Genomic DNA, 15,928 nt, shown 5'->3' on the forward strand with positions numbered 1-15,928 from the left:
CAGAGAAAGTGAGGGCCAGAGAGCACTATTGCACAGCTGACCTCGCCTCCCCAAAACGGCCTCGACGCTTCCTATATCGGGGCGAGAGTGGACAGAAGGAACGATAAAGCGGTTCTAAATAGACGACTGGCCGGAGCCCAATCCCCTGAAATGGTAATATGGTCGTTATTTAAAAAGTGTAGGTATTTTCTGGTGTTTTCCCATCAAGTACCTGCCTAATTTCTGTATGGCACACGCCAGAAATCAATAGAAGTTAACAAGTCCTCCAAACAGTCCCCATCTCTTTGTTTAATCTCCTTACAATAAAGCCAAGGGGAGAGAATTAAAAATCTTTGAAGTAGACCAAGGCTCAAAGGAATCAGCCAAGTAGACTTAAAGTAGTCACTTATTTCCCAAAACTGGTTTGTCGGCGAACAATAAAAGGAAGTAAAATTTATGGAGAAATTATACAGTGGATTTGTCACTTAAAATATCGTAACTGTCTCGAGGACAATACCCCATGCTGAGGATTAATGGTCCCGCCGGACCTTTGATTCACCAGAGCCTTTTCTTCGCCCTTGACAAATTGGATTTTTAGGAATGGGAAGGTCGCCTGGACCATTGTGCGCCAGCCATTCAGAGGCCTCGATTATGCAGGGGGCTGAGGGAACCACTCCATGTGACCCTCTCGGGTGGGACTCTGCAGCTGCTCCGCAGCGCAACTCTCTCACCAAACTCGGCGCCCTTGCGTTCGCGGTGCCAAAAGGCGCCCGCCCGGATTGAAAAGGCGCAGTGCATGCCCGGCCGTGTCACTCCGCGGGCGGAGGACGCACGTCGGGGCGCGGCTCCCTGGCTAGAGCGCGCCTCGGACTCTGTCACTCGCGCCCTGCCGAGGACCCCGCGCGCTCGCGCGCCTGCCTGGTGGCGGCGGCAGCAATGCACGGAGCCGCCCGCGCTCCGGCCACCAGCGTGAGTGCCGATTGCTGCATCCCAGCCGGCCTGCGCCTCGGGCCCGTGCCAGGAACCTTCAAGCTGGGCAAGTACCTGTCAGACCGCAGGGAACCCGGGCCCAAGAAAAAGGTATTAGCCACTCCGACCTCCGACCCCTGCTATTCGCCTCCCTTTTCCCTGACCCAGGAACCGGGTAGAGGACCAGTAGAGGAAAGGGGTGGACGAGTCGTTACCTGCCAATTCTGCCAGGTAGAAGGGGACTCAGCTTACTCTCCAAAAGTCGTACTGAGAGTTGGACGCGGGCCGGGCTGAGGGGGAGAGGACGTGGCCAAGAGGGACGGCCCACTGGTGATGTGCACCAGATTCTTTCCATGCTGGGACCGCTGCGAACCCGCAGCTTGCCTGCTCTCTGGGGTCTGGGTCGCCGAGGCTCCCCCCTCCCTCTCCCCACCTCTGGGCGTCTTTTCCTTAGGGGCACCGAGCGTGGAGGACTTTTCTCACTTTATTACCCTCAAAACCTCAAAATGCTAAATTGAAGCTTGGGTTTCTCACAAAATCATCTCCTCTCTTCCGAAAAAATAATCCTTGGGAAATTCTCAGTTCTTACCGCCTCCCCATAATGTATTTCCGCGGACGTCTGCCTGTGGGTTTGGGGTGAATGGAGAAAGAGTGAACCCCGGGGTGGCTCTGAGGTGGGTTCCGAGGGCAAGGAACGCCCGTGCGCGTAAAGCACGGGGTCACAGTACCAGCGGCCGGGCTCTGAGAGTCCAGGTTCCCTGCCCGGAGGCGTCAGAGCCGACCCTCCAGAGATGCCTCCCTGCACAGGGTCGCGATATTGATGAAATTCGGGTTTTAAAGCCCCTCCGATCCCCACCCCCCCGCAATTGGAGGGTGGGGTCCCAGCAGGCAAAAAGAGGGAAAAATGGAGGCAGGAGTCGTTGGGGATGAAGGGGTAAGGTGAGAACCTGAGCTTGGGCTCGTCGCTGCCTGCCGCTTTCTTGTAAGAAAGTGCTCCGGTGCCCAGAGGGACCCGCATCTGGCTCCTGCGCCTGATGGTCTTCCCCAGCAGTCTGAAGCCGGCTTTGCTGCGCACCACGCCTTCTTCTTAAACGCGCTTTAATTGCTTTTAAATGGCCGGCTAGGCAGAGGCCGCTTTGTTCAAACACTTTCGTTGTCGGGCTCGTGGGTATCTCCACACCTCTGCGCGGTGCAGCAAGAATGGGAGGCAGGGGAGGGGGTGAGGCACATGTTGGGTTCTAGGACTGGCTTCTAAACGTTTCTACCCTGATTTTAGGGCTGTTCTCAGAAAGACAAGAGGCAGAGCTGGGTGGGATGCAGGGAAGTCCTGGTACAAGATGCGACCAGGTGCTCAGGAAGGATGATGCTCTCCTCGTGCTGCCAAGGTGGGGTGACTTGGGAGGGCTCCTTTCTTTCTTCTTTCCCCAAACAAAGGTTCTAAGGCATTATGCTCCCCCACAGCAAGCTATAGCAGTCTGACCAAAGCGAACACAAACCATTGTCCCTAGTTGGGTGGGGTGGAGGATAAACTTTCCCTCTGGGTTGGCGGGGGAGAACCACTACTACTTGTGTTGCAGGTGCGCATGGTGAGAGGGGAGCTGGTGGACGAGTCGGGGGGCTCCCCTCTGGAGTGGATAGGGTTAATCCGAGCAGCCAGGAACCCCCAGGAACAGACTCTGGAAGCTATTGCAGACTTACCCGGAGGACAGGTACTGTGCTCTCCGCCTCCTGACTGCCAACTCTTATCTACTTCCCTGTCTCTGAGGTGGCCATCAATTGTAAGAGAAAAGAGCTCTAGCTAGTGGTCTCAATTAAATGTCCCAAACAACCTCATTTTCCTCATTTGAAGACATGAGGTTCAAAGTGGTCCAATAGCTTTTCCAGAGTGACACCGGATCACAGTGGGGATTTGAACATTTCCTCCCAGTTGTCTTTTGACCAATTACCCAGGAAGTGACAGCAGGCTATCATGTTTCTTGCATCCCAGATCTTCTACCAAGCGCTGAGAGATGTCCAGCCAGGGGAGGAGCTAACCGTTTGGTACTCCAATTCTTTGGCTCAGTGGTTCGACATCCCCACAATTGCAACTCCGACGCATGACGAGAAAGGTACTGCCTCCGAGAGGGCCTCAAGGTCAGCGGGGGTGGACAAGAACACAGCCCTCCTTGGTTTGGGCGGGGGCTCCCTAGATTCGAAGGGCCTTTCGCTTGTGGAAAACTGAATTCAAGTTTCCTGATTGTGCAGGCAGAGAAACTTCATATTACCTCCTTAAAATCAACAGTAAATGATAAACAGCCATGCTAATAATCTGGCTTTCTATGATAGAGTAAAAACTACTCTTTATAAACTTCACGGGGTCATTCTTTGCTATTGCATACCCACAGACAATTAATTAAGACAATTAATTAAGAATGAACAAAAAAGGCTTCACATATCAAAATACTTATATTATGAACTTGGAAAAGCATAACTCAAACCTGGAATGCTTTCAGAAGGTGGGAGGGCATCTCTTTTCCATTGGTTTGAAGGAAAGCAATGATTTTCTACAGCATTTTAGAAACATTACGGTACTTACAGCTGGTCGGTTGTCAGGTATTGAAGCCCTTCCATTTAAATAGTATTTATTCACTTCCCTCTCCCTACTTAAATTGAATCTGGGATGTATCCCAGTTTCTTCTCAGATTTATTTGATCCCTTCCAAAGCCAAGAGCGGACTTATGCAAATTAAAGTGCAGTAACTAAAGAGAAAAACATTTTCTAACCTTCTTTAGAACACTAAAGAATACTTCTTGTGGATAGAAGACTGGGAGATGCTAAAATAGTGAAGATCTTGAAATTTCCTTTTAATACACAAAGCTAGTATAACTATTTTTTCATTGCTAAATTGTAATTTCTTCTGAAACTATAGTTGTTTAAAGTTAACATAATGAATGCTGCAAGACATTTTAATATGCTCTCCTGAATTACCTGCTTAATCTCATCCCCTTAGAAATAGGGTTACAGAAATTAACACAAATGTAGGGAATTAAGAAACACTTCATGATTAAGAGAGAATGAAGTTTATTCAGAACAGTGAATCACTTCAATATATCACTGTCTTTTGTAAATTAATTCTATTGATTTTTGTGTATATGTAGATTTGTAGTCATAAAAATTATCCTAAGGTAGTTTGTTACTTGCATCCCATTATATTCTCTTGTCAACTTCTTCCAGTAAAAGGGGAACATAACAACAGCCCCAGAGCAGAGCACTCTCAAATCTGCCACTACAGAACAACTCTGAAGGCTACTAGCCTTTAGGGGCCAGTCATTTCTGCACAGAACCACCTCCCTTAGGCACTCTCAAATTTAGTACAGTAGCAACTGGAGTGACCAATCTTAAGTTTTTATTTCAGCCAATTGAACTTATAATATGGTAATCAATGTCAAGCTAGACACCATTTTCCTTCTAGGGAATATTTGAATCTTAATGGCCCCAGTTAAAAGATACTTGAAATCTTGACAATATTAGGGTTACATGGAGAGGGGGCAAAGTCACTTATGAAGTATGTTTGATACTTTTGGCATATGTTGAATTTTAGATTCTGAAGAACATGTCAGTTGATTCGGATAAACTAAAAAGAGATTGTATTGATACAGAAAACATAAATTTGCTTAAATTTCAAAAAGAGGAAGAAATAAGTAGGAATGGTTGTGCTTCTTCCAATTTTGACTAACTCTAGTGGCATTCAATTCCAAGTAAGATTAAGAAAAACATTACTTTTGTTTTAGGAACAAAGCTTACTTGGCTTTACATTGAGCTGAGTCATTCTGGGGCAGGCTGTGAAAACTCCCTCTTTAAAAAGTGGTGATGACAGAGAGGTTCTGAATTTAGGAGAAGGAGGATTACCTAAGGTATTAAATCAACATGTACCAAGAGAACCCAGCATGTCTCATCTCTCTTTTTTCAAGATTTATTTTACACGGATGATCAATATAAGGTAACAGAAATATCAAAAAAACTTTAAGTCTTTTATAAACAACTAGGATAGGATCAATCTCAGGGCTCTCTCCCCCTTCCTTTTCTAGCTGCTCTCCCTTGGTTTCAGCTAAATAAACTGCTCCTTACTCAAACTTCTACCTTACTTACCTGGGGTGACAACTTGCTTCATGCAAGGCCAGAAGTAAAGTAATGAAAGGAGGAAGATTTTGAAAAAATTTTCCATTGTTATTTCTGTAGTGATGTTTTAGAAGTTTAAGCTGCTTATATGCAAGTAGGGAAAATTTAACTTTTCCATTACATTAAATCTCATTAAATGAGATTTACATATACTTTGGATACTTCCTTGCAACTAACTTCTTTCTGAAGGTCATCTTTCCCTTCAGTATTATCATCCACAATATTTAAAAAGAAACCAAACTCCAAGATTGTTGTTCTCTGTAAGATGTAACATGACCTTTTTGAGTGAAAATTAACTTCCACCACGTGATCAGAATTTGTTTCACAATGTTTCTTGATTGTGTTCACAGACCCTAGCAAAATTATAAACAACTAATATTAATCATAAACACACAAAAATGGACACCAACCCCCACAAAACCGAGTATGTATATAGTTCCTGTGCCCTTATGAAAAGTTAAGTATCCATATCTATTTATCGACTATATAGAACTGTATATATTCATGTAATAAAATAAGCTATATTCTTTTCCAAGGATTTTACTAAGCTTGGACTTGTGCAGCTAAGAGTTAATGAATTACCAGGTGGAACAACTTACAAGAACATAAGATAACATCTTATCAATTTTTCAGTTTTTAGACATCAGGACACGATTCTTTTCTTTTCTCCCATCAAATTAAATGGGGTTAAAAAGGAAATAAAGATACAAATAATTTTGAAGAATAGCAAATCATAGTCCCTATGTGGCCCTTTGGTTGGTCACGCTCCAGGAGAACCTTAGGCAAAGTGTTTAAGTCTGGGAGGGGGTGGAAAGGGTGGGTAGTGTAACATAAAAGACATTGTTCTATGAAAAGGAATGATTACATATGGCCCATACATACAGGATATTGTTTGTCTCGCCTGGTAATGAGGCGCTCACGACCATTAGATTGGCCTTTGTTCAGTTTTCCCAAACTCCTTGACATACGCCACCTATTCTGCAAACGCCAACAGATGGGCCCGGGCACAGCAGTCTCAACACTTGATTTAAAGCAACAGCTGCTCTCTGCTCTCATCTCTTCCCTGGCCAGCGTGCCTGAGTCTTGCCCTCCCAACGAAGATTTGCTCGAAGGCCTGTAGAAAATCTTCCTTGGAAAGGCTCAGATCACTCCTCTGGGTCTTTGCGCAATCCCGGAGGATGGAGATGGTAACAAAGTTGGCCATTTGGGAGCTTGCGGGGAGAGGGGGTGGGGTGGGGTGGGGTGGGTGTCCTTACTACCGGGGGTATACCAGCCTCACTTTTTTCCCCGCTGGGAGCCAAGAATACTCGACCTTCTCCCCAAACCGATGGCCAAAACCTGGACTTTGCCTTGGGTGCGTTGGCGCTTTCTCTTTTTCTCATTTTCTTTCTCCTCTCACGGGGTCGCTTTTCCACTCTTTCTTGCCCAGGGGAGGAGCGCTACATTTGCTGGTACTGCTGGAGGACATTTAGATACCCCAACAGCCTTAAGGCTCACCTACGTTTCCACTGCGTGCTCAGCAGCGGCGGGGGCCGCGCCTTCCTGCACCAGGAGCACGCGGCTCGCCCAGGAGTTGCCCCGGCCGCGGATGGCCTTCACCTCTCCCCGAAACCCTCGGCCCCCGACTTCACCGCGGCCGCTCCCGCGGCCACTCTGCGGACCCATCCGCAGGCACTGCCGCCCCTCCAGGCCTGCGGAGCGCGGGAGAGCATCAAGCGCGAGGTTTCCTCTGCGCCCTCGGCCACTTCGTCGCCCCCGGGCAAGTGGGGGCTGTCCAAGAAGGGCAAGGAGCAGCCGCATCGCGCCCTAGACATGAGTGGGGCGGCCCGGGGGCACGGCCACTTCCTCGGCATCGTGGGCGGCTCCCCAGCGGGAGGCGGCGGCCTGGCCTTCTATCCTGGCGTGCGCTCGGCTTTCAAGCCCGCGGGCTTGGCCAGGGCGGCCGCGGCCTCGCTTGGCGACCCCTACCGGGAGGCGGGTGGTGGCAAACCCGGGGCCGGCCTGGCCTTAGGCAGGCTGCTGGTCGGGAGCCGGGCCGGCGGGAGCCCCGGGAGCGGGGACAGCTCGGCCGTGGGCGGCGCCGGCCATCACCATCACCACCACGCGCACCACCACCATCACCACCACCACCCCAAGTGCCTGCTCGCGGGGGACCCGCCGCCGCCGCCTGGCCTGCCTTGCTCCAGGGCCCTGCGCGGCTTCCCGCTGCTCCCGGGCCCCGCGGAGGAGGGGTCTGCCTTCACGCACGTGGAGCGCGCCCCAACCTCCGCCGGCGCCGCGCTGCCGGGAGCGCGTTACGCTCAGCAGCCCCCCGCCGGCGCGCTGCCCCTGGAGCGCTGCGCTCTGCCGACCCTCGATGCCGGCGGGCTCAAAGCCTACCCGGGCGGCGAGTGCAGCCACCTGCCCGCCGTCATGCCGGCCTTCACCGTCTACAACGGGGAGCTGCTCTACGGCTCACCGGCCGCCGCCGCTTATTACCCGCTCAAACTGCACTTCGGCGGGCTGCTCAAGTACCCCGAGTCCATTTCCTACTTTGGCGGGCCCGCCACGGCGGCTGCGCTGAGCCCGGCGGAGCTGGGCCCCCTGGCCAGCATCGACCGAGAGATCGCCATGCACACGCAGCAGCTCTCCGAGATGGCCGCCGGCAAGGGCCGCGGCCGCCTGGACGCGGGGACGCTGCCGTCCGCCGTCGTGGCGGCTGGGGGCGCAGGGGGGGCTGGCGGCGCGGGCGCGGGCAAGCCCAAGGCGGGTCACCTGTGTCTCTACTGCGGCAAGTTGTACTCGCGTAAGTACGGGCTGAAGATCCACATGCGGACCCACACGGGCTACAAGCCGCTCAAGTGCAAGGTGTGCCTGCGGCCCTTCGGCGACCCCAGCAATCTCAACAAGCACATCCGGCTGCACGCCGAGGGCAACACGCCCTACCGCTGCGAGTTCTGCGGCAAGGTGCTGGTGCGCCGCCGGGACCTGGAGCGCCACGTCAAGTCCCGCCACCCCGGGCAGAACCTGCTCGCCAAGCCGGGCGACGGCCCGAGGCCGGAGACTGACTACCCGCCGGAGCCTGGGGAGGCCAAGAGCGACGACAGCGACGTGGACGTCTGCTTCACGGACGACCAGAGCGACCCCGACGCTGGGGGCGCAGGCGAACAAGACCCATAACGTGTCCTCCCGGGAAGGGGTGTGTGTGGGTGGGGGGCGTGGATGGGGAGAAGTAGGGGTTCTTTTCTGGGAGAAGAGGCGCTCCTGGTGGTGAGAAGAGGGAACCAGTGGACAAAACTTTTTTTTTATTATTATTTTTTTATTTTTTAGATCGGGCCCCAAATTTGAACTGTGAGATATCCCAGGTGCGTTGCTGAAACTCAGAGCAAAGGTTTAGAGGTGGCGTTGAGAAATCTGCCCTCTTGGGCAGAGGGCGGCGGGCCGGATGCGCTGCAAGGCTCTGGAGAGGCACATCCTCCACGCCTGCACCTCCGCGCCACTCTTGGCCGAGCGCTCAGGAGGATTTCTCTCCAGGTTTAGGATCATGTTAATGGGAACATCTCAGCGCCCTCGAGGGCGTAGATTTAAACTGCCACGAATTTTTAAATTTTTATTTTCTGTGGAGGAAATTGTGCCTTTTGAAACGATGTTGTGTGTGTGTGTGTGATTTACGTTAGCATTTCACTGCGTAGGCTAAACAGTAGTCACAATTCTGTAGATGTGACATTTATCCATACACTTGTTTCCATTTAATCCGACCTGGTCAAAGACTATGGCTTTGCCGCATTGAATATATAGTGGTAGCAGGTGTACAAATTGGTCAAGTTGCAATTATTTATAAGAGAATAATGACAAATGTAAAATATCTAAAGCATGAATCTAAGAGCACGCAATATATAATTTTAAAGAAAATGTCCTATTTGGTAGAGAACATATGTAATGTATGTTTTTTTAAAATGAATGATGTACAGTGAATTCAGTATTTTGGTCTTGGTTCCAGTTTGTGCAATCTTTAATAAAAATAAAGTTACAAAGGAGAGTTTGTTCACTTAGTAATTTCAGCAGGGTCATTTAAAGAAATGGCTAACTTAAACATGATTTTCATAAATAAATCATAGGACTCTTGATTGCTTTGATTATTCCTGAAATAAATGTTAAACAGTGTCATAATAGGGAAACCTACCATTTACAATATGTGCATTTCACAGATTTCAAGATAGTGGGTATAATGATTGCTTTTTGAAACTATAGTTAATCATGCTAAGTGTTTTCATTTTATGCAAAGAAATTAAATGACCTTCAATTAAAACACACACAGATTCCTCCTCAAAAACAGAGGGAACTGTAGATTCACTATTGGTTGTTATATGCTATTTTGACAAAAGTTTCCTTGGGATGCAAAATAAGGAAGCTTGCCTCATGCCTTTTATGATGCATACACTTTGACTTTCAAAGTATATACTAAAGGAGAATCTATTTTATTGGAGATGTGGTTCTATTTGCTCTGTTGGTTTCTTTTTTCCATGTACTCTTTAACAATCTCTGCGGTCATATTTTTCCCATTTTACAGAAAACAAAACAAGCTCTACAAGGTCACTGGGAGGCCCACAGTTAGAACAACAAAGTTAGAAATAGTGAACTTATTGATGGGTATAAAAAAATTGTAGCTAGTGGAAAGCTATGACAAAGAGTATGTAATATATCTTAGTGGGTTAAAATTGTAAAGCACACTTTCCTCTCTCTAAGTCCCCTTCCCCAGGATTTTACTGCAGTTTTGTAGGAGTGGAGAATTAGTCAACCCTTCTGCTAAGGGCAAATATCCTAAGAATCTACGTCTGCAAGATTCAGAGGATGGAGGGAAGATTCTACTAGGCCAATAAAGTACCTGGATATGACTCTGATTATTTAATTCAGTTAAACATGTACTTTATTTTTGAACTTCTGACTATAGCAGCAGCCTGATTTCTCCCAGTTGGGAACATGGTCTCTGTCATTTGGTGACTGGAGGGATTTTTTTTTTCCCCCCTGACCCATCACTTCAGGAATCATGGCGTGGAATTATGGTAGGGAAGGGCATACGACTAGTATGAGTGATGACAGCAAACAGATTTCTTTTATGACAAAATTTATGCTGAGAATTTGTCAGCCACTAGAGAAACAACAAATGTTTGGGTTAACAGGTACAAATGGTGACCATGACACTACCATTTATTGAGGACTCACTCTGTGTCAGATCCTTATGCTATCTACAGGTTTTTTTTCTTCACAGAGGATGACAGTGGGCTTGGCTCACTAGGGTCAGTGATGGCTCTGCTACACAAAATTAGAAGTGAACAAGAATAACTGCACATTCAGCCTAGGGCTGCCCAGGGGCTTCTCAATGCCAGCTTACTGCCATGGTCCTGCCCTCTGAAACAATTTTACTTGAAACCAAAGCACCCTATAGAGAAATATTGGAAAACCTTTCTGAAATCAGACTGCATAGGTCCTCAGGAAAAGTAAGAAAGGCTGCCCAGATTTTATAGCTGACTTTTAAGTCATGTTTCTTTCTCCTACTTACTAGCTCAGTACTAAGTTGTGTTAGTTATTGTTTTATCTGAAAAATAGTCATACAGAAATAATATTTGATCAAAGGAAATAAATTTCAAATTGATATTTAATAAACCAATAACCACTCCATCTGTTCCCCCCTCTTTAAATTGGTATCTACTGTTATATTACAAACCCTGATATAAAAAATAAATATTGAACACAGATGTAACAGGCTCTTCTTAATCACAGGTTATTTGTAATTCTCTGTATTTTGCCTCAGCAAACACGTATATTTGCCTATAGGTATATACACTAGCATATAAAATGAAGGCATTTCTTTATTTTCGTGGTGAAATAAAATCAGTGCTATGCAATCAGTAACAATAACATTACTTATTTTAAATGGCTCAGTTGAATTAGTGCTTCTCAAATTACTTCAAGTGTCCAATTCCTTTCTCTCCACTCCCACACCCAGTAAACACGACTGATTTTGATGGTTACACTAAAGTTACTGAGGATTTCTGAGTTTTAAAACAAGGGGGATCCATAATCTTAGGAAATGAAAAACTAGACTGGGTGTAATTAATTTGAATGTTAAATATTTTGCTAACCTGAATGAATCAGATAGATACGGGTTTCTAGACTTGCCTCCACCACTGAATAGCTTGACCAAGCTTCTCTCTCGCCGCAATTTCCTCATCTTAAGATAGGAATAAATAATAGGTTAGTAGTGAAGATCATGCGCGTTAACGTGGGTAAATTGCTTAGCCTGAGGTACAGTGAGTTCTCAAGCAACTTACTGTTGGTGACATCAACGAACAAGATAAGGGTCGATGCCCCTTTATAAGTATTAACATTTTTTCCCTGGGTACTAGCCTTTCTCTCCCTTTACTTCTAGCCAGGAATAAACTCGCACCAACTTCAGCAAATAAAGGCCTTTCACATTTTCTGCAAAGGAGAAACTTTTTCAGACTCCTTATCAAGTCCTCGTTCCATGTCAAGCTCAGACACCAGCTCAAATGGCTCACAGTGGTTAAGTGAACCGGAACAATATTCTTCATCTCCTTTCACTTTTTTGAAATGCTTGACTGGCTGGTGAGGACTTCAAGCAGAAGAATGGAGAGGTGAGTGCATGAGCAGAGAGTGGAGCAAAAACTGCAATTCCTCAAGACTAGTGAGTCTGTTTACAGGCGAGAGGGAGGGAAACAGGTGAAGGGCAGCGTTACTCCTAGTTGCAACAGCACCGTCGCTTCGGGGCAGTCGACCGGGCGGGTGCTGGTGCTGGGGTTCCAGAGCCGAACGAGGGCATTGGTTGCACCTCTTTATCTTCGAGCGTTCCCATTGGCTCATCCCTTGGAGCCCGGGTTGCTATTGGTGGCGGGCCAGCTTCTCCGGAAGGTCTGGGCTGGCCAGGTGCTGCTTGGGGAGAACCCCGGGCTCAGTGTCGGTGCCCCCGCTTGGGTGAGTGCCCTGGAGTCCCTTGTGCCTCTCTCGCGGCTTAAAACTTCGCTCTCCGTGGCAACAGGAGGTTCTGGGTTCTGGGAAGGGGTCTGGGGGTCTCCCCGGATGTTGGCGTACGGTCTGGGAGCCCTGGAAGGGGGGAGAGATGCGGGAATCTCCTCTGCTTTCCCCCTGCGTTGCCAAGCTAGTTCTTGTTTAAGTGCCCCTGCGTGGCGGGGAGCTGCGGCACCAGCGCCGCGCGCCCTCGCCATCTGTTGCTTCCCCAAAGGGAAGGGGCAGAGGCGCTGGCACCGTCGGGAGGTCAGACGTGACCCTTGGCCACCCAGGTGTGAGTTGTGAAGGGGAGGACTCAACAGACGGCGGGGCCAACGTGTTTAGTTCCAGAAGGAGCGTGGCGCTCGATCTGGGCTGGGTGACCTTCCTACAAAAGATGAAAGGAGCGCTTCTGTCATCTGCGACCGTAGTTTAATTCAAATTAGGTGTAACCATTGTAGGACAGACAAGTTGTTAATGCCTTTGGCTTGCAAACCGTCCGAGGGCCCTTCAAAAAGGGACACAATTAGGTGAACTATGTATGTGGGTAAACATTTTGAAGACACTGATTTTATTTCACATACAGAATGTTTTAATTATTTAAAATTTAGCATTCATGGAAGTAGATAAAAACTAAAGCAAAGGTCCATTGAAGATTATAAAGGTGTTAGCATAAAGGGCAGGGTTTTTTTTTTGTAATTAGAATTAAACAAATTAAGAGGAACATGTAGAGTGGGGAATCTTTATTCAAAATAAAATGTTAGAGATCCAAATATGAGTAGTCTCTATTTTGGCCTTCTATTCACATACTCTTTTGTGTGATTAATATTGAGGAAATGACTGAAAATACACATTTTCTATTTTTAATGTTGACAGTACAGTAATATTTCTGGACATTGCATAAAGTAGGGAATGATTTAAAATTTATTCTTACATGGCAAGGTGTACTTGAATGAGACACTCAGTTCTAGTGATTTCTGTAGAACGCCTTATGTGGAAAGGCCTTGTGTGGCAGGAGACATAGTGAAGAGAGATGAGATAACAGATGGCTTTACATAAGAACACAGTGACGTGCAAAGATGATTTTTAATTTATCTCTTTCTCAACCTCTGACAACCCACAGAAAGATACAATTGTATACTTGACACACTGAGCAGCTGATTCCTGAATAATCACCTTAAGGTATATGGAGACCAGGTCAGGTTTAAGCTCACTTGAATGCAGTGGACCATAGCAGAAAACATCTGTAAGCAACAAAACACTTTCAGGTAGGATAAAAATTGATCCAATGAGAAATGAGTCAATCAGGATGTCACATGTTATAAGCTTATTTGTGATTTTCAGAAAGCAGGAGAAAGGCCTTAGCACCAAAGAGACGTAGAGAAAAGAAAATACACTAGAGTAGCCTTTCTGAATTATTTGAGGCTAACATGCTGAAATGTGGTCTCAGAGTACTGCCTTTGCAAATTATAGGTGTTTGTACATATACTGTGCTCTATGCTTGTTTCCAAAATCAATTTGAGTATTAGCTTGACTTTACAAGTTGGGATGACATATTTATTTTGACCAATATTCTGCTGATAAAGTGAGGGAAAAACCCATTGCTTTAAGGTTTCGTTGACAGCATTTGTTTCATTAGGTCTTCATGTTCTCATTTATGTTTTTAATAACAACCCATTTTACAGACAAGGGAAATGAGGCTTATGTTGCACAGCCAGCTAGACATTCCCAATTCAACTTTAGACCTCTTCACTCCATAACCTCATTCTCCACATGCTATATATCCTTTTTAAAACATTGTGATCTGGTGTAGAAAGTGTGGAGAAATGTAGTACAAAACCTTTAAAATGAGATCCACTGAATATTTTTTTTTTTAAGATTTATTTATTTATTTATACAAGCACTGGGTACAGTCAGAAGCGCAGGAAGGTGAGGGAATGACACCAGAGCCAGAACCGAGAACAGAACAGGCAAATCAACAGAAGTATACTGCTGAGGGGAGCAGCTGGCGGCAGGAGTGGTCTGCATGCCATGTGGGACCCTTGCGGGGGGCCAGGGATCGAACCTGCGCTGCAGAGGCTTAACCGCTGCACCACCAGGGGAGGCCCCTCCACTGAATATTTTATAGGCAAAGATGAGGTGACCTGAAAAATTAGTCAGTTCCCAAGTTTTTTCAGCTGGAACCAGGGTCAAATTAGACACCATCTTGTTTTGTACTTGAAATCATTCCAATTCTGGTTAACACCTATGAAGTTGGGGGTCAGTTCAGTATAACCTGGGTTGGTCTGATTAAACACAAGGGGTATATGAGAATGAGTCTGAAGTGGCCTACTTGTGGTCCTGAGGAAAGAAAATAATAACTTCAAGACTAGTTGCACATTGCTAGAGAATCACCCAATTCCCAAGTTAGGACTTAAAATAAATCCCCAGTCTCCTTGCATCCCCCAGGACTGATCACCTGTGTGGTATTTCAGTCAATTGTCAAACTCTTTACGTGTAGCAGGCTGGATTCCTAGAGTCTGGAGTGGGCTGTGTGCAGTGGTAGAGCTGGGTTGGCCTGATGCTGCCCTCATTGTGGTAGACTGAGAGTGATCCAAAGGAGAGAAATCAGGGGCAAAATAAAAATACCAGGCATATTATTACCTGGAAAAAGTCAGGCTGAGGCAAAATCCCAGTAGATACAAGGGAGCAGAATGAAACCGAACTAGAGTAAGAAATTGGGATTGAATGAAAGAGAGGAGTGAGACCTTGAATGACTAAGCCTGGATATAGCCATTAAAAAGAGTTAATTTTGCTTTTTAAGTAGGTAAAAGCTCACATGCTCAAAGACAAAACTGCCAATATAAATTTATTTTCAGGATTATTAGTACTACCTCATTTTTGTACATTTCTGTCTTCCCAGAGGTCATTGCTAGAGATAGATTGGTTGGGAAGTTCCTTCTAAGACCTGTACTTAATTTTGTCTTCTTCTTCTTCTTCTTTTTTTTTTTTTAAAGAGTTTCCTCCACATCTCTGTGAGTTTTAGGATCTGTAAAATCTGGACCTGAACTTTGTAACTATTTTAGTTTCTTCTGTAGTTTTAGTGGATATATTCTTAGTTTTCTTCCTTAAGGTAAAGATTTTTTTCTGAGTCTTGTTGTTTTAAATAATATACTCTGGTATTCTTTCCATAGTAGAACTGAGAGGGCTTTCTCATTAATTTTTTCTTTGTAGTGCTGCATAGTATTCTATAGCATAGACATATAGGGATGTCTATAATTCTGTTGATGGACAATTGGCTTTTTCTATAAAGAATATTTCAGTGAGTAACTTTTGCTTAAGTGATTTTGTAGGTGGGGGTGCAAGTATTTCTCAGAAGGTATTACTGCTTGCAGAGGGGAGATGGTCAGTGAGGACTCTGAGCTGGCCAAAACAATGTCAGAGCTGTACCAGCCTCTAGGAGATGGATGATTAATGACTGCTAAACTTACTCCTTTCATTCCATAGGTATAAAACCCAGAGTTACCTTTAGCTCTTGACTACCTTCTGCAATAGGGAGAGATTAGTGGGGCCTCCATCCATTCTTTTGTTCTCTTAAGAATTTTTTTAATTTTTTTTTAAAGATTTATTTTTATTTATTTGTTTGTTTATTTATTTATTTATACAAGCACTGGGTACAGTCAGAAGCGCGGGAGGGTGAGAGAATTCACCAGAGCTAGAGCGGGGAGCAGAGCAGGCAGAAGGACTGAAGCACACTGCTGAGGGGAGCAGCGAGTGGCAGGAGAGGTCTGCGTGCCATGCGGGACCCTCCCTGGTGGCCGGGGAGCAGCCGGGGATT

At 46.4% G+C, this 15,928-nt stretch overlaps 1 protein-coding gene across 1 annotated transcript; it reads left to right on the top strand.

Moving 5' to 3' along the window:
• Nucleotides 1–915: 915 nt before the first annotated feature.
• PRDM13 (PR/SET domain 13) lies at nucleotides 916–8,265 on the top strand. Its single transcript, XM_037518754.1, has 4 exons — nucleotides 916–1,059; nucleotides 2,526–2,657; nucleotides 2,936–3,056; nucleotides 6,536–8,265. Exons 1-4 carry the CDS (start codon nucleotides 916–918, stop codon nucleotides 8,263–8,265), a joined length of 2,127 nt encoding a protein of 708 aa, XP_037374651.1.
• Nucleotides 8,266–15,928: the final 7,663 nt, after the last annotated feature.

This window comes from Talpa occidentalis, unplaced genomic scaffold (genome assembly GCF_014898055.3).
Source record: "Talpa occidentalis isolate TD23 unplaced genomic scaffold, MPIMG_talOcc4v2.1 talOcc4.2, whole genome shotgun sequence".
In the NCBI taxonomy this organism is placed as follows: domain Eukaryota; kingdom Metazoa; phylum Chordata; class Mammalia; order Eulipotyphla; family Talpidae; genus Talpa; species Talpa occidentalis.